The following is a 27,018-nucleotide window of genomic DNA, read 5'->3' as shown; positions in this document are numbered from 1 at the left end:
TAGTAACATTATGTTTCCTAAAACAGAAAGTGCTTGTGCAACATCATCTTTTCAATGCTTCTTTAAGACATTCTCTTTACGTTTTATCCCTGGTTTGTAAATGCTTCAGTACCAGGATCTTTGCCTTTTAAAATAGTCTTTAACTCCATGTACCTAGCACAGTCTGTCTGCTAGCAGGTTCTTAATACCTGTAGGTTGAATTCAGTCATGAATCAGAGTTTTCACTTGTTTTGATAAAATTATCGGTTTGTTACATAATCCTCAAATTTCCCGGAGTATTAAAACTGTTGACCAAATTAAGAGATAGTTTTGGGAGAAGATTGTCTTCTTATTCTGTTTAAATCTTAATTGTTGTTCTAGAGGCCAAAAATTCTGTCTCATTTTCTGACTTTATCTGCTGAGAAGTCATGGTTGCTAAAGCACAAGTTAGGGTGCCCGACTTGGACAGGATTCAGTACCAATTAAGCTTCTCATTGCCTTCAGCATATCAGGTTTTTTCTTTTTTTCCTTAATGAAATGATTAATGGGGCAAAGTTGGCAGTTGGCTGAGTTAAGATACTGTAAATTAAAGTTGCCGTGCTAATTTCCCCTGGCTGTTTGGCCAGCCCTTCAGTCTGCTGTTTCTCTTACCTTGGGGAGCAGTCCCGTTTCCCGAATATTCATCTGAGGGGTCCTTTGCCAGGGCTGCAGCGCTGTCCTCTTCTGACCATTCTTGGACGTTTGTGAAGCTCCGTTCATTTACGAGGTGAATTACGTTGGCATTTAGGGGAACAGCTGCTCTGAAAGCGATTGTCCTCCCCCGCCAGGCCTCAGCCCAGTGAACTGCCTGCCTTCCCACTGGTTCAGGGTACCCCTTTCTCACATGTCCTCTTTCCGCCCACCTCACCCTTGGACCTCCCTGCAGTGCCTTCCACCTTGCTGCGTTGATTGGGCCCCTCTACGCATGTTTGCTTAGATGATTTAGCTTTGTGCCGACCCTCTGTGCACTGGCTGTTGGCAGCAGTGGTGATGCAGCAGTGATGTTGCCAAGATTTGTGTCCCTGGTTTAGGGAGGGCAAGTTCTGTTTGACATCAAGCTCTTGCCTTTTGTAAACTGACTGTTTGGGGCTCAGATTGTTGGTTCAGAAATGACTTCAGTATTAAACTTGGTGATACATTTATTTTAATACCTTTAAATAGTTAATACAGTGCTAAATGAGACAGTAAACCCTTATATTATGTAGGGAGTCAACTTAATCATTCTTATAAAGAAATAATATAATTTCAGGATAAATTTCTAGATGAGATTACAAGCTATCATTATGGGAGGTTATATAAAACCACTGTTGAGAGTTTTTTTGGTTGTTAGCTGTCCGAAGCGTCCCATGCTCAGGATACTGTAGTAGCATCAAGTCTGTGAGCTTTTGAGCACTTCATTTATTATATACAAGTAAATGGAAACACTCCCTTTTTTAGCAGTGGCTTATACTTGCCTTGAAGATTGAAGTGCAGGAATACAGTGTAGTTGTTGCAGCTGGAAGACCTTCATCTGATGCTCTTTAAGATTCTTTGAGTCATTAAAATAAAAAAAATTGTTCTTAAACTTAGTAATTCTAGAAATATTAGCAGTATTGATACTTAATATTGGAAAACTATTGCATTTATTCATATTCTGTATAGATGGAAAATACTTTATTAAAATGTGAGGTCTGGGCTTCCCTGGTGGCACAGTGGTTGAGAGTCCGCGTGCCGATGCAGGGGACACAGGTTCGTGCCCCGGTCCGGGAAGATCCCACATGCCGTGGATCGGCTGGGCCCATGAGCCATGGCCGCTGAGCCTGCGCGTCCGGAGCCTGTGCTCCGCAATGGGAGAGGCCACAGCAGTGAGAGGCCCGCGTACCGCAAAAAAAAAAAAAAGGTCTAAAACCTTAAAAAAAAGTACACTTTTTGTTTGTTTTATTTCCCTGAAGCAATGATTCTTATTTTCTTCCGTTGCAGGTTCCTGGGAGTTAAGCGATGGGGAGGCATTTGGCCTCGCTTCTGCTTTTGCTCCTCCTCCAGCATTTTGGAGACAGTGATGGAAGCCAAGCACTTGAACAAACTCCTGTACAGTTCACACATTTCCAGTACAATGTCACAGTGCATGAAAATTCTGCAGCGAAGACCTATGTTGGGCATCCCGTAAAGATGGGTATTTACATTACAAATCCATTGTGGGAGTTAAGGTACAAAATTGTCTCAGGAGACAATGAAAACCTATTCAAAGCTGAAGAGTACATTCTTGGAGACTTTTGCTTTCTGAGAATAAGGACCAAAGGAGGAAATACAGCTATTCTTAATAGAGAAGTGAAAGACCATTACACATTGATAGTCAAAGCAGTTGAAAAAAATACTAATGTGGAAGCACGAACAAAGGTCAGGGTACAAGTGCTGGATACAAATGACTTGAGGCCATTATTCTCACCCACCTCGTACAGTGTTTCTTTACCTGAAAACACAGCCCTGAGGACCAGTATTGCAAGAGTCAGTGCCACGGATGCAGACATAGGCACCAATGGAGAATTTTACTACAGTTTTAAAGATCGAACAGACATGTTTGCTATCCACCCCACCAGTGGCACCATAGTTTTAACTGGTAGACTTGACTACACAGAGACCAAGTTCTATGAGATGGAAATTCTTGCTGTGGACCGTGGCATGAAATTGTACGGGAGCAGTGGTATCAGCAGCATGGCTAAGCTGACAGTTCACGTAGAGCAGGCCAACGAGTGTGCTCCTGTGATAACAGCAGTGACGTTATCACCATCGGAATTGGAGAAGGACCCAACGTATGCCATCATAACCGTGGATGACTGCGATCAGGGTGCCAATGGGGAAGTCGCTTCTTTAAGCATTGTGGCAGGAGACCTCCTTCAGCAGTTTAGAACAGTGAGGACCTCTCCAGGGAGCAAAGAGTATAAACTCAAAGCAGTCGGTGACATTGATTGGGACAGTCATCCTTTCGGCTACAACCTGACACTACAGGCGAAAGATAAAGGAAGTCCTCCCCAGTTCTCTTCTGTAAAAGTAATTCAGGTGACTTCACCACGGTTCAAAGCTGGGCCAGTCAAGTTTGAAAAGGAGGTTTACAGAGCAGAAATAAGTGAATTTGCTCCTCCCAGCACACCCGTGGTCATGGTGAAAGCCACACCTAGCTATTCTCATTTGAAGTATGTTTTTAAAAATACACCTGGAAAAGCTAAATTCAGTTTAAATCACAACACTGGTCTCATTTCCATTTTAGAACCAATTAAAAGACAGCAAGCCTCCCATTTTGAACTTGAAGTAACAACAAGTGACAGAAAAGCCTCGACCAAAGTCTTGGTTAAAGTCTTGAGTGCAAATAGCCATCCCCCTGAATTTACCCAGACAGCCTACAAAGCATCTTTTGACGAGAACGTGCCCATTGGTACTACGGTGATGAGTGTGAGTGCTGTGGACCCTGATGAGGGTGAGAACGGGTATGTGACTTACAGCATTGCAAATTTGAATCACGTGCCGTTTGTGATTAACCATTTCACCGGTGCTGTGAGTACTTCAGAGAACTTGGACTACGAGCTGATGCCACGGGTTTATACTCTAAGGATTCGGGCATCAGACTGGGGCTTGCCGTACCGCCGGGAGGTTGAAATCCTTGCTACCCTCACTCTCAATAACTTGAATGACAACACACCCCTGTTTGAGAAGATAAACTGTGAAGGAACAATTCCCAGGGACCTAGGTGTAGGGGAGCAGATAACCACTGTTTCTGCCATTGACGCGGATGAACTGCAGTTGGTGCGGTATCAGACTGAAGCTGGGAATGAACTGGATTTGTTCAGCTTAAACCCCAGCTCCGGGGTATTGTCATTAAAGCAGTCGCTCATGAACGGTTTAGGGGCAAAGGTGTCATTTCACAGTCTGAGAATTACAGCTACAGATGGAGAGAATTTTGCCACACCATTATATATCAACATAACCGTGGCTGCCCTTCGCAAGCCAGTAAACTTGCACTGCGAGGAGACTGGTGTGGCCAGGATGCTGGCAGAGAAACTCCTGCAGGCCAATAAGTTACACAGTCAGGGAGAGGTTGAGGATGTCTTCTTTGATTCTCACTCTGTCAATGCTCACACACCACAGTTTAGAAGTACTCTTCCAGCTGGTATTGAGGTGAAGGAAAATCATCCTGTGGGTTCCAGCATAATTTTCATGAATGCTACTGACCTGGACACTGGCTTCAACGGAAAACTGGTCTATGCTATTTCTGGAGGAAATGAGGATAGTTGCTTCATTATTGACATGGAAACAGGAATGCTCAAAATTTTATCTCCGCTTGACCGTGAAACAACAGACAGATATACCCTGAATGTTACGGTGTCTGACCTCGGTCTGCCACAGAAGGCTGCTTGGCGTCTTCTGGAGATCAGAGTTCTGGATGCCAATGATAACCCACCTGAGTTTTTACAGGAGAACTATTTCGTTGAAGTGAGTGAAGACAAAGAGATAAATAGTGAAATCATCCAGGTTGAAGCCACAGATAAAGATCTGGGGCCCAATGGACATGTGACGTACTCTATTCTTACAGACACAGATAAATTTTCAATTGACAGCATGACTGGAGTGGTTAAAATCGTGAACCCCTTGGATCGTGAAGAACAGCACGTGCATTACGTAAAGATTGAAGCCAGGGATCAAGCCAGAGAAGAACCGCAGCTGCTTTCCACGGTGCTTCTGAAGGTGTCATTAGAGGATGTTAATGACAACCCACCCAAGTTTATTCCCCCTAATTACCGTGTGAAAGTTCGAGAGGACCTTCCAGAAGGAACCATAATCATGTGGTTAGAGACCTATGATCCTGATTTAAGTCAGTCTAGTCAGGTGAGATACAGTCTTATGGACCACGGAGAAGGAAACTTTGATGTGGATAAGCTCAGTGGAGCAGTTAGAATCGTACAGCAGTTGGACTTTGAGAAGAAGCAAGTGTATAATCTCACTGTGAGGGCCAAAGACAAAGGGAAGCCCATTTCTCTGTCTTCCACTTGCTACATTGAAGTTGAAGTCATCGATGTGAATGAGAACTTACACCCACCAGTGTTTCCTAGCTTTGTGGAAAAGGGTGTAGTGAAAGAAAATGTCCCTGTTGGTTCATCAGTGATGAAGGTATCAGCTCATGATGAGGACACAGGAAGAGATGGGGAGATCCACTATTCCATTCGAGATGGTTCTGGTGTTGGTGTTTTCAAAATAGATGAAGAAACAGGTAGGTGTGTTTTTATTACTGTGGTTTGCTCTTCCCTTTCATTTTTTTCTAAAGTAAATATGCCCTGTGCTGGCTCCTTCACAATTCCCCGTTGGCTTCTGGTAGGGCGCAGTGCATGTCCATACTTTTTGTCCTGTTGCACATGTCTTGTATAGTAAGCCATGAGGATGGAACTAGAGGAACCTGAATGAGTTGGCATAAAATGAGTAGGAAAAAAATCAGAAAAATTGAAATCATTACCACTGATAATATACAGGTTTGTTCTGTATATTATCAGAAGCATGCTTATGGTTTTGCTGTAACTTTGAGAGGCCCTTCCAGAGTCTTTCCAGCTAGTAAGGTTGCAGACTTAAAAGACTACTCCGCTACCTAGCATGCTATTCAGACATTCGTGCACACCTGCAAATTAGGCAGTGCACAGAGAGAAGACTCTGTTCTAAAACTTCATGCTGTGATCTGCTTGACTTAGTACCTTCTTGGGGTTTTGTTTGAAAGGCAGATGTAGGCTGTAGAATGTCAAACTGAGGGGACCTGGCTTTGAACTGTGGCTTTTTCAGTTGTTAATTTGGTGGTCTGGACAAGTTGATTACCTTTTTAAAACTGACTTTCTCCATCTTTAAGATGGGGACACTCAAAATTACTGTAAGATTTATGTGGGCATAAAGTGAAATAACATGTGTTAGAGTCTATTTAATGTCTCTTGGAAATGGTAACAATGCTCTGTTACGATATTCTTTCCCCTAGAATAAGGTCCTAAAAACCAGAACATCCAGGATAGCCAATTTATGCTAGAGTGTGTATTTTTTTTTTTACATTTTGTACATATCTCAAATTTAGCTGCCTTTCACAGAGTTTATAGTTATATATCAGTCTCCTTTGATGGGGCGTGAGCTGTGGTATTAGTTTGCTGGGGCAGCTGTAACAAAGGTCTGCCACAGACTGGGTGGCTTAAACAAGAGAAATTTATTTTCTCCCAATTCTGGAGGTTAGAAGTCAAAGATCAAGGCAGAGTAGGTTTCTTCTGAGTCCTCTCTCCTTGGCTTGTAGTTGGCCATCTTCACCCTGTGACATCACATGATCTTCCCTCTGTATGTTTGTGTCCTCATCTCTTCTTATAAGGATACCAGTCATAGGGGACCACTCCCTAATGACCTCATTTTAACTGCTTTATCTCTTTTAAGGCCCTGTCTCCAAGTACGGTCATGTTTTGAGGTACTGGGAATTTAGAACTTCAGCACATGAATCTTGGGGGGACACAGTTCAGCCCAGAACCACCTTTAAGGATGGGCTTTTAGCTCATGTATTTTCTGTCCTCAGCACCTAGCAAAAAGTGCCTGGCGTGTAGAAGCTTCTCATTAAATGGTTAAAGACTGAATGAGTAAATTAATGATTATTTTCGCTTTGAATGTTCTGCTTTCTGAGAATGCTAGTGGAAATAGAAGGAAACTGGGTAATCGCAGCAGTAATCAGCCATAGGTGGGGTTCAGTTTGTTTATTAATCTTATTGATGTTTCCTTTATGAATATGTGCATTCTAAAAGGGGTATTTTTCTAATTACATTAAACCTTTAAGTTTTTATTCAGTAATAACCACAAATAAGTTCTTCAGTCAATACTCCCATATCTAATAGGTGTATAGCACATGAAAAATAATTATTGTCCTAGAAATAAGTGATTTTAGAGACTATACAATTTTTAATGTGTTTTTGTTTATTCAGGGGGTTCTTTTTCTAGTGAATTGTATACCACTAGCATGTGGTACAGATCTGCAGATTACATGCTACTAATCTGAAATACCTGTAATGGTTCAATTCAAGAGAAAATAGCATCACCAGCAGCAGTTAGTAATCACCCATCTGAAGAGTAGAATGGATCTTTTTTCTTTTCATACTCTCTGATATGAATTAGTTTTCAGGTACAATGGCAACATAGAAAAATACCCAGGATTTAGTAACTGAAGCTGAAACTATGAAGTGTTTTTGTGAATTTCATAAGGACAATTTTTCCTATTTTTTTCTTTTCCAAGGTGGGCTTTGAAAGCCTGTGAAGAGAACTGTTGGAAGTTAAAGTTCAGACAGAAAATAGAAACAAAATCTTAATTTACATTTCCTTGATGTCTTAAATTATATGAGCACAGCCTTTTGGATTTTTTTCTTTCAAGTGAGAAGAGTATTTTTATTGTTGCTTTTTAAAGACCTATTTAGAAACTAATACTTTCCGTCTATAAATTTAAAAGACTGGGATATTCTTACTATCAAGGGAGGTGGGGTAACCAACCAACTGAACAAGGCAGTATTTATTCTGAAATATATAATTTATAGTAGTTTTCAAGCTGAACGGCAGGGCCAGACTTTTCCAGTGGTAACTTAGTGAGAGGCCAGGGGATGAGTTGGGATTATGGGCAGTGGGGTAGGAACTGTTCCGCATTGGTATAAAGATTGAGATTTAAAGGTGAGAGAAAAATTGGCAATTTCTAGGTGTCATCTGTTGCGCAGTCCTTGCTTTACAGAGGAAAATACATAGCACGCAGCAGATTTATGTTTGTGTGCTTTTTGAAATTGAATGAAGGTGATGTAATAATATTTATACATTGCAAGATATTTTCTTTTTGGCAGTAGAATTATCAGCCCAAGTTATTTTCCAGAGACCCCTGGCAAGGCACTTGGTATCATAGTATAGAATTCTTTCATGAAAAGTCGGTATGTTTGTGCAGCAGAAATAATAAAATTAGATGTGCTAATTTTTCATGTGGGGTTTGTCTCACTGATTTTGAAGGCTGGTGAGAAGTGTGGAGAGGTTCCTGTCAGATGAAGAAACGTAGGGGCAGTTCAGGGACACCACTGGGGCACCCCGTAGGACACAGCAGTAAAACTCCGGTGTGAATTGGAGTTGGCCTGGCCCAGTTTGGGTTCATTAGCACCTTTCAAGAACTTCAGTCTCTGCTCCTTGCCCGTTTCTGCTGAGCCTCCTTTCTCCTCTAGGGATACGTTTCGTATGGGGTTGATGTCTGTGGGCCTGTACAGAGCTGCTGTGGGTGTGGAGCCCACGAACCTGCCCATCTCATGGTCCGTTTGCTTCCTGCCTTTGACTTAACTTTAAACTCTGTAGTGTTGGTTGAATAATATAACCGAGTTTTTGTGGTGTTTTACCTATTTCAACATTGTCACATACGCATATCATTTGTATGCTTCTCATAGAACAGAGGATGTATTCAGCTATCTGAATTTAGTTCTTATTATTTTTAAGATCCTCCTTTTTCTTTAAAAAAAAAAAAAAAGCCTACTTAAATTTGAAACATCCCCTGACAAGTTGTTTTCTTTGGAAATGGAAATTCTATGGACTACCTAAAATATGTAGCTGGATGAACAGCCCTGTCAACTGAATTCTGTGCATCTTTTGCTAATTGGCTTTGCAGGGAGGCAACACGTACTTGCAGTATGGGGGTGACAGTCATTTGACTCATCAGATAATCTCTCACTGTGTCATATGCTTTTCCTGGAGAGGCTGCTGGCTGTTAGTTAACTGTTCTGATAAATCCAAGCCCACACGATTGCTTGTCCATTTGAGGTTTGGAAAGGTTGAGTGTTAGGTGAAACACTATTTGGAAAGTCAGTCTTGTTAGAGAGCCAATGTCCAGTGCTCTAATTAAGATTCTTCCCTTTTTGTCTCCTTAAAATCTACAGTGAGGGTTGTAAAGCAGGTTTAACAGAAATGTTAGTGGAGTACGTATCTTGGAAGCATGTGTAATTTCACATTTAGGTTTTTATTTTCCTGACTTTATACTGCTCAGCGTTCACCCCATTCTCACTTCCAGTACATTCCTGGTTGCCTTGTTGTAAGCTTCAGAGTTGAGCAGAGTGGAATCTTGGGGCTTCTTCCTGGAGATCTGTGGAATAATGATGAGGACCCATCCAAGTTAATTACTACTTGAGCACCAAGTAAAACGTTGCGGATTTTTGCTAATTTTTAAAACTAAGGATAATTTTTAAAACTAGCAAAATGCTGGGCTTCCCTGGTGGCGCAGTGGTTGAGAGTCCGCCTGCCGATGCAGGGGACACGGGTTCGTGCCCCGGTCCGGGAAGATCCCACATGCCGCGGAGTGGCTGCGCCCTTGAGCCATGGCCGCTGAGCCTGTGCTCCACAACGGGAGAGGCCACGACAGTGAGAGGCCCGTGTACCGCAAAAAAAAAAAAAAAAACAACCCAGCAAAATGCTTGGCCAAAAGTTTCTTTTCATTTGTTAATAGGACCTTGTATTGAAGCAGTGTTTATTAGTTCAGCTCTGTTGCACCTGTGTCTGTATTGTAATGGGATGTCTTTTAGGTATGTTTTCCCTTCTGCGTGGAGTACTTTGGTTCAGTTTGGCTGTTGTAGTGTAGTGCAGCCAAGCTGGAGTGTTTTCCCGTTGTGACTACATATTCGGGGAGACCAAGTATTTCACTAAGATAAAAGCTAATTTCTGAACTTATTAGTGGTGTGTTACTCTTAGACTCCCAATCCTGCTTTCAGGATTGAAATTTACATTTTGATGAAAAGACTTGGAATGAATTAATATGGAAGTACAGCTGTTGCAACAAGATAAATCACTGTTCATGAAATATGGGAGGGAGAATAAGGACTACATTTTTCTTGAGAGAACCTGGCTACATTCTCATTACAGGGGAGCGTTATTGCACCATTCCTGGATCACCCGTTTGGAGACTGGCTCCTGGCCTGCCTTATGGGATGCAGGAGGAATGAGTCTGTTTAATGGGAACAGAAGGGAATTCCAGTCCAGACTAACCTTATTGTTGACTTCAGTGAGAGGGAAAATGTTTCTGGGGATTCTGTCTGGTTTGGCAGAACTCTGAGTATTTAATTATTATTTTAGTTATTCACTCAAGTTTAAAAAACCTTTTCCCAACTTAAAGTAGGATATTCTGCATACAGTCAGGGACCTATGTTTTTTCCTAGGGCCACTTCACTCATGACAGAAAGTGGAATGTAGAGAAAGGCTCTTAATGGGCTCAAGCATCATGACCCAAAAGTCTGTAAGAGTGGCTGAGAGCTGGGTGGCCGCTAGAAGTGTGGTCGGACCAGGAACTGGGTCTAGAATTCCGGGCAGCAGGAACTTAAATAGATACTGGTGGGAGGCCCGTTAGGGAGTGGAGAAATTTGCTGATGAAAGAGCTTTTGTGTTGCCATCTCCTCCCTTAAGTGGCCACAGCTGCTGTCCTGTTTGTTCTTTTTGTTCTCCTCCTCAGAAAGTTGAAGAGAAAAGAAACTGATTTCCTAGCCAACAGTGAGATTGAAAAATCGGGCTTTGGCAGAAATTATGTGATGATAGTGTGCTGTTGCTGTGTCTGAAAGTACAGAATCTGTGAATCTGAGTCAGGGCAGGGAGGGCGTGGTAATAATCCCACTGGGGAAGGGACCCTCCTTTGAAGCAGGAGGATTTTAAGGTGAAAATAGGATCTTATTAGAAATCCTAAGGAAATTTCATTTTGTTTTAAGAGGAAACAGAGGATCAGCTTCTCTTTAGTTATTTGTATGATATTTAATGAGTTGATGCTTAAAGTACCGAGTGAGTGTGGCTGGAAGAGGGGTGGGGATATAAAGCCCTGTGATTCCAGGTGGTGTTACGTTGTTTAGCAGCATGTGGTGAAGGCATGCAGTGCCCCGATACAATCCTAAATGATGTGTGAGGGCCAGAACCTGGGGGGGGATGCGGTGGAAACAACTTGAAGTATGCTCTCTGGCTGCATGCTTTCGGCGATAATGACAGTAACGATGAGGGGCGCCACTGTAATAACAAACCACAGAGACTTATTGAGTGTCACAACCAGTGCTGGTCTAAGCACTCTATATGTATTAGTTTATTTAATCCTCACAAGTACCAGATAGTTACTGTTGTCCCTATGTTACCGATGAGGAAACGTTCACAGGTTAAATAAGTTGCCTAAAACCACTTGAGTACTAAGAGGCAGAACTAGGGAACGTGTGCATGCAAACACTGCATGGGACTGCCTCTTACTCAAGAGTGAGTGGTCTTGAGATGCCCCAAGGGAGCCCATTTAAAGTTGAGTGGGATTCTGGGCTGAATGGGGGTGGACTGGGCTGGGCTGGGCTGGACCCTTCAATCCTAAATTTGAGGCTTGGTCTTGAAGGAGTATTGACTCTAAGAATCTTCCTCCTTCATTTTTTCCTCAGAACGATGGATTGCTCTTTGGCACATTTAGTAGAACAGGATTTTAGCGTTACAGAGTGGTAGCACTTAAACAATTTAAGATTATTGCACTGAACTGATTAGTAGCGGGTGAATCATGTTGAGTAATATGGTGAGCTTCCATGTCTAGTGGAGATGGACAGGTGTCTCACCTGTGTTTTCAGTTGTGAAAGTATGACCTCATGAATAAAAATGCTGCCTGTGTGAACTGTACTGGATGTTAGTTGAAGCCTCTTTTCCTGGAAACCTTGTTTTAGGTGGTTGTTAGGGTCCTGGCTAACCTTTGAAACCAATTTAATGCACACAGTAGCTGAAGCTGGCTTAACCCACACTTCTTCTTTGCATGGAGTTCCTCGTAGCTGTTGTCTTGCATTGTCGTCCTCAATGCCTTGACCTCAGCCATTGTCCTCGCCACCATGTGGTGTGTGGCATGGAAGCCTTAGTGAACCTGTTCTCCTTCTCAACCCTCTTGGCAGGGAACCATCTTTATGTTCTAAGAGTGTTGAAGAGTTGAGTGTTCATACCTTGATGAGAGGCATATGTGTATAGAGATTTAATACCCCATTACCTCTAGTCTGTTCTTTCTGTATTGCCTGCCTTGCCCAATTATGAAAATTGAGTAGATCTTAAACTTTAGTTGTTTGTCCATGTTGGATTTTTTTCTTAACCATTTAGTTCCTGTTGTTTTGACTCTGGATTGTTTTAGTTCATAAGTCTGGGTTTGTCAAGTATTTATTATCTGTTAGTTTGTATTTTGTGTACTCCTTTATTTGCAGCTACCTTCATGGTACGTAGTTTTTAAAAAACCAAACCATGTTGCTGTAAATAGTGCATTCTCACCGTACAGGACACAGTGCCACAAAGCACGGTCTTTCATGTCTTCGTTCGTTACTGGGAATAAATGGACTTGGAAAGATTGCTGTTCAAGGGCACATGGCTGAACGTGTTGAATTGGCAGTCATCCAGTTTAACGGCAGTGATAAAAGTCAAAACTATTCACATATATACTTCAAGGGCCAGTCTTATCAACTAACTTGCCTTGGCAATTGAAGTACTCTTTCTCCCCTCAGAATATGTGCTATCAAATTGAACCTGTTTCATTGCTAGGCCTCCAAGTAGCTGAGTAAACTGACCTGTTGAAAGAGAACCTTTAGACGTGTCTATTTATTTTATGCTGGAGAAAGTCTACCAAATATGGTCTTTTTAATTTAGTCCAGTTGATTTTTCCTTTTTTTTGTTAAAAGTTACCCAGCTATTTCTGTAGTTTCTTAAGACTTCTTTCTAATTTGTGCTGGTTTAGCCATATTGTGCGCTTATCTTATTTTCTTCATATTTATCACCATCAGTATATAATTATAGTTAACATTTATTGAATGCTTACTGTGTACTAACCCAATTTTAAGCTCTTTTGATTGTCTCATTAGATCATCACAGTAATTCTTGAGTAGAATTAGATGGTAATATACTCTGTTCATTGAATTTTGAAATATTTGTATACGTATATGTTTTAATATTTATTTACTTGGCTGCATGGGCTCTTCATTGCAGCGCGCGGGCTTAGTTGCCCCGCAGCATGTGGGATCTTAGTTCCCCTGGTCGGGGAACCTGCGTCCCCTGGAGCTAAGGCGGAGTCTTAACCAGTGCACCACCAGGGAAGTCCCCATACATACATATTTTTAAATTAAGTAGTGTCATAGGAATTGATGTGGTTTAAGGTGTGACACACTGAGGGTGTTCTGGTAATACAGAGATGGTTCTTAAGCAGGGGCGTTCCATCTCCACGGACTCCTCCTTAAAGCTTTTAGTGTCCCTGTTACATGAAGTCCCAGCTCTTCAGCATAGCCTGTGATGCCCTAGTAAACTTGCCTCCCTTTTCCAATGTCCTTTGCCTGTGCTGCCCTCATCAGCTCCTGTTCATCCAGGTGCTTTAGCCAGATGGGGCCAGTCCCTCCCCTGTCACCCTCTCACGTCTCTGGGCCCCATTATTTCCTATCTCCCTGCCTTTGGGTAACACACTGACCACTTGATCGGCTCTTATTTTCTCTAACTCTGCTTTAATAAATCTTTCTTGACAAGCTTTCTCCTTCATATGGAGCTAATTCTTTTCTTGTATGTATTTTTTTTTCACTTCAAGTATCACTCTAGTGTAATTGTTTATTTACAGTCCTTTTCTCAACTGTCAGCTCCTTGTGTGGGTAGATTCTAAATCTTTTACTACTGGGTTCATGTAATAGGCACTCTGTAAATATTTGTTAGGTTGGCCTAATGAGCCAGTGTTGCCTCTTCTGAGAAGCCTTTCCTGAGACCAGGTCGTTAGCCTGCTTCTCTTTGTTCCCCTTTCGGTATATGTCTGACTCAGAGTCTTTTGGTTTATTGGTCTTTTTCATGTGTGTCACCCAGAACTCAAAGACAGAGCACAGTCTTGCTTATTTTTCTGCCCGCTCCTAAGCACGGTGGCTGACATAGCGCTGCATAGCCTTTGTTCCACAAACAGATTGCAACGTATAATAATGGTAGTCATGAAAGGGGTGTCAGGCCTTTCTTCTACTGCCCTCCCAGATACCTGCATCCAGATCTTCAAAACAGTGGTTCTTCATGTTTTCAGAACCACAGAAACTTTTGATAATCTGTTGAAAGCTGTATATTCTCTCTTCAGAGATTCAGCAGTTTGGTTACAATACCAGGGGCTCATGAAATGCTAACTCTGTTCATGGACCCTCAGTGTCCTTGGACCCCTGGTTTTAAGTCCCTCTGTTCTAGAGGTTTCAGGGTGGCCAATCCTCACAAGCTCTCATAAGGGAGGACCAGAGGGCAAGGAGAACAGTGATAACGATGGTGACAGTGGTTGATGACAGGCATTTTTATAATGCTCCACAGCCTGCAAGTATTTCTACGTACATTACATGGCACTTAGTCTAATATGTGCTTATACAGTGGGTTTTATTTCTACTTTATAAATGAAGAAGGTAAACCTTTACAACGGACAAATAGAAGTCACTTTTCTATATATTTGTACATGTGGGTAAAATGTACAGATTCAAGAGAATCTGTCATCCAAAGCTATTTCCAAGTGAAGTAATAACCTATAGTTCTTTGCAAACCTGTATCTTCAGATAAACCTGTCTCCCCATTAAGGTGTAAAAGACAAACAATTATAATAAAATAATTAAAAATATATCCGTTTTTAAGGTAGGCAGCTGTCTGGGCCAGGATTTGATCTTTAGTATTGCCAGCTTACCGTGGAAATCCTTCATAGCTCAAACTACTAGTATGCCTTTATTAAGGTAAAATAATGTGAGATAACGCAGACTTCTAATATTGAACTTAACTTTCTTGACAGACTGGATTTTTATTTAAATGGTCTTAAAAATCAGAGCATTTGGGATTTAATATACTGTTTTAGTTCTGTAAATAGTCCCTTATTCAGTACAAAAGAAAAAATTTGATGAATAATGCTTATTTTTAAGGCTACTGTTTATTATAAAAGGAGCATTAAATAATTTTACAGTGAAAGATGAAATTAATCTGTGTGTGGCAACATTTTCTGATCTGTGATTTACAGGTATTGATATTCATATCAGTTGCAGTCAGTGTGTTATGTCAGTTTTTGTAAACAGTGATTTTGGACTCTTTCGTGAAGTAATATGTTTTTATCACAAGTTGAAGACATTTTGTTAGTTTAAAACAGCTTTTTGGAAAAGGACTTTACATTTGAATTAACTTTTAAAGTGTTTTAAAACAGTTCAACCATAAATTCTTAGTTAAAAGATTCTCTAAGATCCATTTATTTTTAGTTTTTGTTTGTTTGTTTGTTTGTTTGTTTTTTAAATCTTGGCCACACCTCTCATGGCTAGTTTTCCTGAGCAGCGATTGAACCTGGCACTGAACCTGGCACTGGCAGCGCAGTGAAAGCACTGAATCCTAATCACTAGGCCACCAGGGAGCTCCCTGCTTTTAGCTTGTCATCGTTAACTGTTTTACTTGCCTGTTTACTCTTAAAGCTGGTTGACATCAAGCTGTCTCAAATATCTTTATCTTGTTGCAGTTCTTGGCACACAGCTGATAGTCAGTAAATACTTGTTCAGTGATGGTCATCTTTTGATAAAGCCAATAAATGTTTGTCACATGACGCTATTCTTCTTTTGATTTTTTCCTCAGCTGAAGGTGTGTACATTTTTAAATGAAAAAAAGACGAGTTTGCCATGTAAAAACCAAGTTAGTTCGCTGGTTGAGGCATCAGAGTGGAAACCCGTTACTTTTAAAGGATAGATCTAAAACAATTTTTTATTTTTTTCTTAACAGCGTGATGACTTCATGTAGAAGATGAAAGCTGATTAGGAAAGCATGAACATGAATAATATCCATGTTTGTTTTTAATTAGCTCAGTGTTGTTGGTTTTAGAAAGAAGTCAAACTAAGTATCACATCTACAGAATATAAAGCTTTATAATTTAAGGTCCATGATTTTTCAAATACTGTGTTTTGCATAGTGTATATTAAGAACTATTCTAACATTTAAAAAAATCTGCTTTTGTCATTTTATGTCTCACAATAGGAGCTGTATGAGGGCAGGGACCTTTGTGTTGTTCCTGCCTGTATTGCTGGTACCTAGAACTATGCCTGGAACGTAGTAGGCACACAGCAAACACTTGGTGGATCGGTACAGTTTGAACTTGAAATAGATTGTTACCAAATAATAAAAGGAAACACATATCTAAGTAACCGTCATTGGGAAAGACCTTTTAAATTTATTCTACTGAGAATATATAGAGAAAATTATAAAGGGGTAGAAAGGTGTCATATGTGCTGTAGGTCCACCTATTCTTTTAATGCAGTTAAAACTGATCTTCCATTTAAAATGCCCTTTTCCCCATACTTCTGAAATAGCTCAAAACAAAAGAATTAGAGTAACAGCCACAACAAAACTTCAGTGGCACTGCCGATTCCTTTTGTTTATACTTCGCCGACTCGAGAAGCAACTTCATTTGTCAGATTGGGTTTACCAACACCTAGAATTAGAACTCCTAAATTCTGTGGCTTTCTAGGTGAGTATACCTGCCTTAGGGATTGTTGTTTTCTTGGGCTGTAGAATAGCCTGTGTCATTTTCTGGGAAACATATTTCCTCTGTTTTAAGTACTAAGAGATGAACATCCATTTATATTGTATGTTATTTTGCAAACATTTAACTCTTGAAAGACTTTCAGATTAGTAGAGCCTGTTTTTACTTGCTAGTATCATTATTGATGAATTTCCTAAAGCTTAAAAGAAGTAATTATTTCTAGAGTCCTGGAGTATTTTTGAAACTGTCAGTTTTCTGCGATAAATTGAGCACATATAGATGTACTCTTCTAAAAAGCCATTTGTTGTTTATTGTAAATCTCTTGGTTATTTCTGTTAATGGGGTGCTATTTACTTATAGCAAACCCTTCTTTTAAAGCCTAGTAGAATTAAGGAGAAATTCAATGAGCAGACTGACTATGTTAAGGAGAGTAATATATGTAAAAACTAAAAATATTTTCCTCATCTAAGTTACTGCATCTAAATTTAAAAAAAAATTCTTATTTGCTCTTTGTCTACTTTTCTTGCTTAGGGCATCTAATTCTAAACCTTTCATACATATGAATAGACGGTTAGCAGTAGCTAATTCAGTTCACTTCGTTTTTCTAATTTATACCTAACGCTTTAGGATGATTAAAGGAAGGGCAGGAAACCTTTGTGGAAGTTATTCTCTGTGTATTTGGGTAGAGATCTGTTCGGAGGAGGCACATTTTGGTGCCTGAGAACCAGTTGAGAGTTACGAGAAATGGAGAGATGATGTCTAGCTTAAGTTAGGTTTAATGAGAACGATTAGAAGATTTAGTGGAGTAAATGCAGAGAAATCCAAAGCCAAATTGAAACTTTCATTATCTTTGGCCGACGTGAAATACCGTGAAGCAAGTCACAGAGAACCATGTTATTTAGCCTTTTGTTGGGAAATAAACCACCTTAAACTTAGTGGCTTCAAACAACCACGTAAGTTTATTTAGGTTACAATCCTGTGGGTTGGTAGTTGGGGCTGGATTCAGGTGGGTTTTTCCTTTGCTAGTTTCAGCTGGGCTCGCTCATGTGTTGGGTCATTTGCTGTCAGCATGATGGCTCAGCCTCTGGGAGTTGGCTAGATTTTGGTTGCGGGCCGGGGGTACAGCCCTACATGTGTCATCATCCAGCAGACCAGCTTGAATTTGTTCACGTAATAGTCTCAGGGTTCCAAGAGCTAGAGAACAGAAGCAGCAAGACTTCTTGAGGCCTGTACTCAGAACTCTTATGTTGTCACTTCTCCCACATTCCTGGCTGAGCAGGGTGACTCAGTGGGTAGAAAAATAGACTCCACCTCTCGGGAGGTGTTGCAAAGTATTGTGTTCATTTTTCAGTCTACCACAGCCACTTTAGCTGTTTTTTTCCCTTCGAGGAAATTCCATTTGAATAGTAAATGTACATAAGAATTTAAAGGCATTTGAAAATTGTCTGTAAAAAATATCTATAGTTTCTTGAAAAATTTCTACCTTACATATTCAGCTATACATAAGGTTTTTAATGCTGTTAAAACATTTCATGGTTTTAAAATACTTCTTCAAGTTATTTAAAATATATTTCCGTGTAAGCTAGAACTTGATCAAAGATACCAGGAGTATGCATGAAGAGTAAAGACACCAAAACCATAGTCTTTACTCCTTCTCAGTTTTTATCACAAAGATTTCTGAAGTGGCTTGTCCCCAGGGAACTTGAGGATCCCAATTTTTGAACAGCATTTTAATGCCAAAGGCAGAGATACTGAGTGTCTGGTAAAGGTAGCCAGGAGGTCTTCACAACAGCCTTTGGTTTCTGGATGGTGTTTTTTACACCACTTTTCTTGCTAATTAATTTGTCACAAATTATTTCATTTATTGCTTTTTCTTAGAGGAAGACTTGGGGGAAATGGAATGGGAAGTACAGGGACAATTTAGGGGACATTGAAAGAGGGAGGGAACATAGGAGGGTGCTTTGCTATCTCTTGGCTTCGTACACGTTCCTTATACCTCTGCTCACGTTTCAGCTTAAATGGAAACAGTAAAAATAGTTTAAAGATGTATTTTAATGCCACTTAGTATTGTATTAAAGTTAGCTTGTATTAGAGTTACGTGACAAATATGCAACAGAATAAATAGGAAAATGCCCTATGACATTTCAAATCTCAGAATTTGAAACAAACTCATAAATGCACTGACTGACTAAGCCTTGTGATGTTTCTGTAATTTGGGGGAGTTAATGGAAATTTGGGGAGTTAATGTCTTTGAACACATTGACTTATCTGTGGAAAAGGAAACTTGTGGCTATCTTTTTTTTTCTTTTAAAGAAAATATAGTTAAACCCTGGTTAGTATTATTTTCCTCAAAGAGATTAGAAAAACAAGCAATGAAAAATAATCCTCCTTAGAGAAGAAAAGAATAAGTGACCTTAGTAAAGAATAAATGTTTGTTCATTGTTTATTGCTGTACAGTGATCATTAAATATCAAAATGAATGTTCTTGTTTCTAATAAAATTCTTTCATAGGATGAAATTAAGATTCTATAACAGAAGTTTAATTTAGGTTTCATTAGAAACCTAGTCTAGAGATGCTGACCTAAAATTTGATATTTTAATAGATAATGAATCTTGAATAGAGTATATGGACGATCATTTTATCTAAGAGAATAGCAGTCTTAAATTCTCTATTTTGGGATTAGAGGTGAATCTGCATTATGATAGACACCTAATCAGTACAATCTGTGTAACCCAAACAAAGCACAACAAAACAATTTGTGCCCCAGAGTAGACTATAAAACCATTTATTAGAAGTACCCTATTGTTTAAGCATTTTATTCCGATGCAATTGCCCATATGAAAAAAGTGAGCCTATATTTACAACTTATATTTGCAGAATTGTATAAATTCTGCCAGTGTTTACTTTTATTTTTTATTCTTCAAATCTTCAAAGAAAAGTTAGTTTACAGGTTAAGGCAGCATTACTCAGTAGGACCGTCCATGTATATAATTTTAAATATTCTAAATGCCACACACACACACACACACATTAAATAAGTGAAATTAGTTTTGACAATATATTTTATTTAACATACATTTCAGCATGTAATCAACATAAAAGAGTGTTAATGAGACCTTTTATGTTTTGGGTTCACATGAAGTCTTGAATTGATGTGTATTTTGCACTTACGGCACATCTCTGTGTGGACTAGCCCCACTTCCAGTGCAGCACAGGTTGAGAGAATTGTGTGGAGCTCAACGACTCTGAGGAATATTTGTCAATTCAAAGCAAGGCTCAGTCACCCAGTGAGGTGATGGCCCCATGTCTGTTCTTCCATGATTGGTTGGTGCACCCTTGCTGGGAAGGGGTGGTGGGAAGAGTTAAGTAGTTCTGCATGACGAGTTGAGTATTGTTAGGAGCAGATACCTTCTTGGGATGGTATTCAGTGAGGATGTTAAAAACTCACTACACTGGTGTTGCAGGAAATTTTTTTGTCAAAGGTGCTGCTGGCTTAGATCCTGGTGTGTAAAAATATTACAGTGAAGCAATTCTTGTGATGTTAAGCTAGTGTTAAAGCTGGATGGAGACTCATTTTGCAGTCATTTGACCTGGGCTGTCTCTTGCTTTGTGTTAGTGGATGTAGGAAAGCAACCTAATAGTTAATTTCAAATTAGAGCTTTGTTTTCAATTAAAAACTGTCTAGTGATAGCTTTTGTAAAATTCTGAGTGAATCAAGTGTCTTTTTTTTCAGGATAAACATCTCTTTTTAAACTAGTCCCATTCACATTGCCTTTTGGGTATGTATTTGGGGTTGGTAGCATAATTCTAATTTGATTTGACCTTCGAGGGCTAAATCTTCTTTATGTAAATGTATCTGTTGTCTTAAGACAGTTTTTACCAAGTGATTTTTCCAAAAGATGTGATTAGACCAGGTCTTCCATTTCCAAATGAAGCAAAATCTGTAGTAATTAAAAGACAAGTTCCTACGGGCTTGGGAAATTGTTAACCTTTGTAACCCAAAACCTATATTTTTCATACTTCTCTTTGGGATTAAGGGCAATGATGAAAAGTAGTCCTTCTGTAAACTTGCCGTTGTGTTGCTTCAGTTTTAATTCTTTTCAGAGTTAAAAAGTTCATATTTGGGGACTTTTCTGTGTAAATTTTGGGATGTGCACACTGGGATGATTTTTTTCCTGTCATGTTCTAGTAATGACACTCTTCATGGCATTTGAATGGACAGGCGGTTAAAACTTGCTATACCATGCAAGCTGCGACTGCTGCCCTGGTATCTCACAGATCTACCTGCTTTTGGGCTTTAACAGTTTTACATCAGAACTTGTGAATGAAGCTTAAGTAAATACGTTTATTTTGTGCTGGCTGCTGGCCAGGAGTCTGCTAAAGCAGCTGGAGATTTTTTTTTAACCCCTGCCGGGTGAACCATCACGGTGACAGGTAAATAGCATTCCTCAATAAAGCTTGAACTCTCCTCCCGCCCCCCCTCCCCTCTTCAGGACTGCAGAATGTAGGGATTGTCTTGCTCTGAGCCCTATTGATTAGGTCACAGCCTGGTCTTCGGAAAACAGAGTTGCCTTGGGGCCACCTCACTGCAGGGAATTTGCTAAAGCCGGTGTGAAAGGGCCACATGGGGTCTCCAGATTACCTTATGAACAGGAATCAGTTCAGGGAGCAGAGTCCTTATTAAGGACCTATTAACTTTTTCAGGCTTCTTGGATTGAAAAGCACTTGGAATCGAAGGAATAATAAAAGGAAATTGTTGCCAAAGCCACCGAAGGTGCATCGCACCCCTCTCTGGGAGTGCATCTGTTCAGTTGCAAATTTATTTCCTGCTTGGGGCTTCTGTTAGCTTTAGAAGTCCCCTTTTAAGGTCTTAAAAGGGGAGTTTGAAAATGATTACATAATATTGATTCTTTTCTTTGAAGAGTTGACTCTCCATAGCATTTGGGCAAAGTTGGCAGGGAACCACTTGCATTTGTAAAATGAACTTTATTTTCCAATTAAAAAAAACACTATATAACCATTGTAGAGCTCTGGGAAAATGTAGACTATTATGAAGAAGGAAAAAAAAAACTTCTTAAAGTTCTACTGCCTAGAGCACCACTGAAATTTTTTCCTAACTTGTGTACACACAACACACACACACACACACACACACACACACACACACCCATACAGCTCCAAGTGCTGGATTTTTTAAAAAGTAAACTTAACACTGTGCGTATTGCTTTGTTGACTTCCTTTCAATATACACATCCAGGACCTTTTGTGATTTTTAAAATATTCTTAGAGAACATGATTCTTGGTAATATAGTATGCCATCACAGAGATTAATTGTAATATGTATAACAATACCAAGTTTTTGAACACTTAAATTATTTCCTTGTACGTGTACTGCTTCTCTGTTGCCCTAGCATAAATTCCAGGAAGTGGAATTACTAGGTCAGAGGAAATAAAAATTTTTAAAGTTTTTGCTACAAAACAAATTGCCGCATTTTTACCCATAAATAAAAGCCTCATCAGCAGTTTAAGAAAGTTCATCTCTCTGCATTCTTGCTGCCACTGACTATCTGGATTTAAAAACAAAACCCAAAAAGGTACCAATATTGTTAGTGAAAAAACTTCAATCAGGGAACTATCATAATTGAAATGGTGATTGTTAATTTTGTGGCTGTACTTCTGGTTATGTGTTTGAAAATTCTAATTTTTGTAAACAAACTTTTTGAGACTGTACTCTTTGATTTAATTTAGCTTTTTTAATCTTTGTCCCCAGTGGCATCTTAATGCTTCTTTGTTTTTTTTTTAATGTATGATATCTCTTATGTGCTAAAGGTCCTGTGGAAAAAAATAACTCTAAAATGGGAGTTTACTTTTTATTTCACTTGGTTAAATACTGTTTACTCTATAAAAGCATATGTTTAGTATGAATTTCTAAGGTTAGCTGCTGTGAGGCTTTTCAAATAGTGTGATATTACTGTTAAAACCAAGAATACAAATTCTTCTCTCTTCCTTCCCTAAGTGGTCCTTGTAAATTAATTCACTATCCCACATCCATAGTCCCACGTCCATAGTTTATATATACTGAGGGGCATAGTGATTGAATTAAAACAAATTATCTTATTCATGGGATGATTTGAGAACAGATTATGCAAGATCTGTTATCAGGCAATAAGCAATTCCTTAACAGCTATTAACTCAAATTAAGTACCTGGGAGAGACTGTGAAGCTGATAAAAGACATAGGTTTCTATTCAAAGAGAATTGCGTGAAGAACAGTTTTTTAAAAATCCGAAATTTTAAGATAATGACTTAGGCAGTAGATCTAGGAATTAAATATTAAAATTAGATTTGCAATTGAGACAGAGTGCTGTGCTGCATTTAAACAGATTAGACCCAGATGTTAGGAGATTAATATTGATTTAAATGTGCTGAGGTGATTTTATTGAGCCCTTGGAAAAAAGAACACTCATTTGGAAATCCACAAGTATTTTATTTTTTGTTAGCTTCCTATTGCATACTTATAATTGCATTAACTGAAAAAGTGCATTTTAAAGTCTAATTTACCAATAAAATGATAAAGATGGGAGGAGGCATGCAAGAAAGAAAATCTCTACATGGCTTCTTTAGAATTCGGGTGGAGAAGAAAATTCACAAATAATTATAGTACACAAACTTTCTGCCATATGCACCGTGGGGGACTCATTCTAAAGGCGACAGTACTGAATGGATGCATCTTTGATCACCTGGAAGTAAAAATTCCATTATTTTTCTAAACCAGACAGTAGTCTGTTTTAGTGGAATAGTTGGTTGATTACAGCTCTTTGGGGCTTTATTTCCCAACGCTAACTTCCCGTACACATTTGAATTCTAGCTTCAGGGATTGTCATAAGTGAGTCAGAAAGTCAAAGAATTTAGAATAGTGGGGTTTTTTTAACATTAAAATTTGGCTGTTTCACTAGGGGAAGTAGATTTCCTTATAGCAGATTCCCACAATCTGGGTGCTTCGAAATGGACCCTTATTTACAAATACAGAAGCAAAACTTGGATGTTACCAAGAAACCTACCAAATGGACCAGAGAATTCAGGGTCTGCCAGTGTTTTCTTTTTTTTATTAGAGAGAATGTTTCTTACCTAATTTAAAGGAAATAAAATAGTCTGTGGTAAAAGTTAACAAAGAAGTCTTCACTGCTTTTTAAGTAACCAAATATGTGTTGGCTTTATGAAAAGCAGACTTCTGTTACAATCGCAGAATCCAGTGTTATACAGGCTAACGTTACTGGCTTGAAAGTTGAAAGTTGCTAGCTAAATGCTAGCTAAACGCCTCAAAAAGTTAAAGAAAGGAACACCTGAGTTGTGTTCAAATGAAAAGTTAACTGGAGTGAAAAAAAATGTTGACTGCGTAATCCTTACCTAAGGAATAGCTGAAGGCACTAAAGCAATCCCAGGCCACTATTTGCTGGTTGCAAAATCTGCTGTGATTTTAAGAAAATCTTTGAATGAAGATTTTTCCTTTGAAATAGGAAATTGTAGGCCTTCATGCATCTCATGTTCTTACTAAAAAATATGGATGTTTGGCTTTGCGGTTGATTCCCTCTCTTGCAGTGGTTAACGCTCTCTATTGCAGTCCCATATTCTAGCAGCTTTTTGAAATTTTATTTAAGGACACAGAATGAAATGCTTCATTACAGCTTATTCATTCATGAAATGTCAGGCTTGTTCATCTTTTCCCTGTGAGAAGAGTTCATGTGTCTGCCTCTGCCTGTTTGGATTGCTTTGTTTGATCTGAGAGTAATGCCCTTGGACTGTCCTTCCTGTGATGAAAGTAAGGTGAGGTGAATCAAAGTCAAGCCAGATAAGACAGGAATGTGCTTCTTGGTGATTTCTCCATCATTTCTGGCTTTGAGACTCCAGGTCTATACTTACCTTTCTTGCCCAAGGGATTAGGGCACTGGTTGACTTTCATCCTCTTAGATACAGTGTTTCACGCACAAATGGGGCTCGCCTGCTGATTTCCCAAAATTCATGACTTGACTTTGGACATAAAAGAAGTTGCCAAAAATACTAAGAGATTGACGTTTTCAGTTTAGTCAAAACTGAACTCAGAATAGTAAATGAAAACCACGCCTCTTTTATTAAATATGGTACTCTATCCAAAGGTTACCCTTTTTAATTTGTTAAGTTTTTGTTTAGCTTTATTACCGTGTACACATTATTTGAAAGTGTTTCACTCTGCTGCCATTAATACTAGTGGGGTGAAGGGACCTGTGATTTTTTTTTTCTTTTCCAGTTTCACCCCCCCACACACCCAAGTTAATGATTAACATATGGTCATTCACTTGTGAAAGAATGTTGATTGCTTTGGAAAATGCTTGGTAATTATTTAAAGTTTCCTACAGAAGTTTCTTAGTGATTTCATTCTATTGAAAGTGGGCCAAGCGTCAGTTCCACTTTCTGTGCCTCAGAATGTTCAGGTGTGGAAGGCAGGCACATTCTTCTAGGTGGGAAGCACAGTTTGCAGTAGCTCCTGAGTCCTGTATGGGAGCCAACAGGAGATTTACAAAAGCACTTTTTCTCCCTCTCACAGCCACAGGCCTGGCCTTCCTAAAGCACTCATTTCATGGTGTTAAGCACAGAAGCACTAACTGCGCTGTGCAGTGGATCCTCGGTCTGGGATTGGATATAGTACGTCTGCAAGGAAGGTTCAGTCTAGCTCTTTAAAAAAAAATGTATAATCTTAAAACTCTTTGAAAAGTTTATTATCGCCAGATACACATAATTCATAATGACCTAATTGGGTAGATGAGGCTCCTGTGGAATAAAGAATTTCTTACAGATTAATACATTCTTAAATATGGTAAACATTAGAAGTTCTAGCTTATTTTCTTAAGTAGGTAAGCATCTATTAAAGTTCCATGTAAACTGTTAATTTGCATATTCAGTTAGTTGCATAAGTCACATAAGTATATGATATGTGTTGGCTCAGTGGAGTTAATGAAGTAGTAATCTTACTGTGCTGTAACCCTTGAAAACAACTGGAAAACTCAGTTTTATTAAATTTTATATGCAATATCTTGTGATTTTATTTTTTAAATTTTCTGTGAAGGCTTTGGAAGTTCCTGTGGGAATTGAACCATTTTCATATTTTCAGAGGGATCTCTGATCCCTAGAAGGTTAAGTCCAGAAGATGAGTGAAGGGAATAAAAATCGAACAGTAAGCCCTGCTGACCCTTGAAGGATCTTTGACCTTAAGGAGAAGAACCAGTTGCTTGGACCATCCTAGAAAGAACCCTTCAAGGAGGTTGTGGAGAAATGAGAATGTAGGGAGGGGGAAGGAGGTGGAAAGCACTTCAGCGCTCTCAAATCCTGCGTGGGTCCCTGAAGGATGAGGACTTTGGAGAAATCATCCGTGTCCTTTGAAGGTGAATCCTTGGGAGAATTTCTCTGAGGCACGATTCAGAAGATGAAAAAAGGCCTCCATGGAGAGTTCCTTCCTTCCTTCCTTCCTTCCTTCTTTGATTCGCTAATTACTATTTATTGACAGCCCCCTACCTACCGGAACCCATTCCTGGTGCTCTGGATTCTGCATTGTATGAGACACACAGTGCTGTGGTCTTCCCGGAGCTCTCTTTCTGAAGAGAGAAGACCGTTGACAAGTCGAGAAGAAGATAAACACATACTTTCTGCTTAGCAGTGCTGTAGAGAAAATAAACAGTGCAGTGCGTCGGTGGTTTTCTGCAGGGTGTAGATGGTCTTCTTTAGATGGAGTGGGCAGGGGAGGACTTCTGAGGAGATGTGAGCGGGGACTTGAATGACAGGAAAGCAGAGCCAGCCACTTGAAGGCAACTTTTGGTCAGAGGGAATAGCAGCTCCGAAATACAAACAGGCTTTGTGGCTGGACGTCTGCGATGAAGGGGGTAGAGAGCAGGGGCCAGGTCACCTGGAGGCTTGTGGTCGGTGACCAGAAGCGACTGGTGGGGATGCAGGACAGTCAGACCCAGGGAAGGGTGTAGCCCTGTCTTACCCAAGGAGAGGTCTAGCTTGCCTGCCCTCCCAGTTCCGTGCAGGTGCTCCTTTTTCCCTGCTGCTGACTGCCGTACTCTCCCGAAAGTCCCACTGTGAATTTTTATCCCACTCCAGGCTTTATGCCCAGCTCCTTGGGGACCTCTGTGATAGCAGGTCATCACTGGTGACAAGGAGAAAAAGAAGGAAAATGCTCTTTCTGTTTTGATGGTTTGCCACCCCAATTTTCCTCTTTGGTTATAGACTTTCTTTTAGATATAAACCCTTGAAATAAGGTTGCTGTTTTAACTGCTTTTAAAAAAATCATTAAAAGTAAGTTGTTTTCTCTGAGAAGCAAGTTTTTTATTTCAAAAAAGTTTTTCTTTGTACTTGCACATCATAAAAAGTCTTGAATTAGAGACAGTTACAATTTTTAGCAGTTTAGAAGGTAAATTAATGATATTTTGAAAAGAATCTTGGGAGGTATATGCTTCATTTTCCTG

The 27,018-nt window shown here is 39.7% G+C and overlaps 1 protein-coding gene across 4 annotated transcripts in view; it reads left to right on the top strand.

The window, feature by feature from the left end:
* The window catches only part of FAT1 (FAT atypical cadherin 1), a 117,974-nt gene that overhangs the window by 13,883 nt on the left and 77,073 nt on the right, over positions 1–27,018 (top strand). For all 4 annotated transcript variants that reach the window (XM_027122671.1, XM_027122668.1, XM_027122669.1 and 1 more), the window contains exon 2: positions 1,978–5,257. In XM_027122671.1, the coding sequence (XP_026978472.1) occupies positions 1,996–5,257 (3,262 nt within the window). In that variant the 5' untranslated portion in view covers positions 1,978–1,995. The remainder of the gene's footprint in view (positions 1–1,977; positions 5,258–27,018) is intronic.

This window comes from Aethalodelphis obliquidens, unplaced genomic scaffold (genome assembly GCF_003676395.1).
Source record: "Aethalodelphis obliquidens isolate GAN/ISIS:26980383/991018 unplaced genomic scaffold, ASM367639v1 scaffold25, whole genome shotgun sequence".
NCBI lineage: Eukaryota > Metazoa > Chordata > Mammalia > Artiodactyla > Delphinidae > Aethalodelphis > Aethalodelphis obliquidens.
This window is presented reverse-complemented; position numbering and strand designations above follow the sequence as displayed.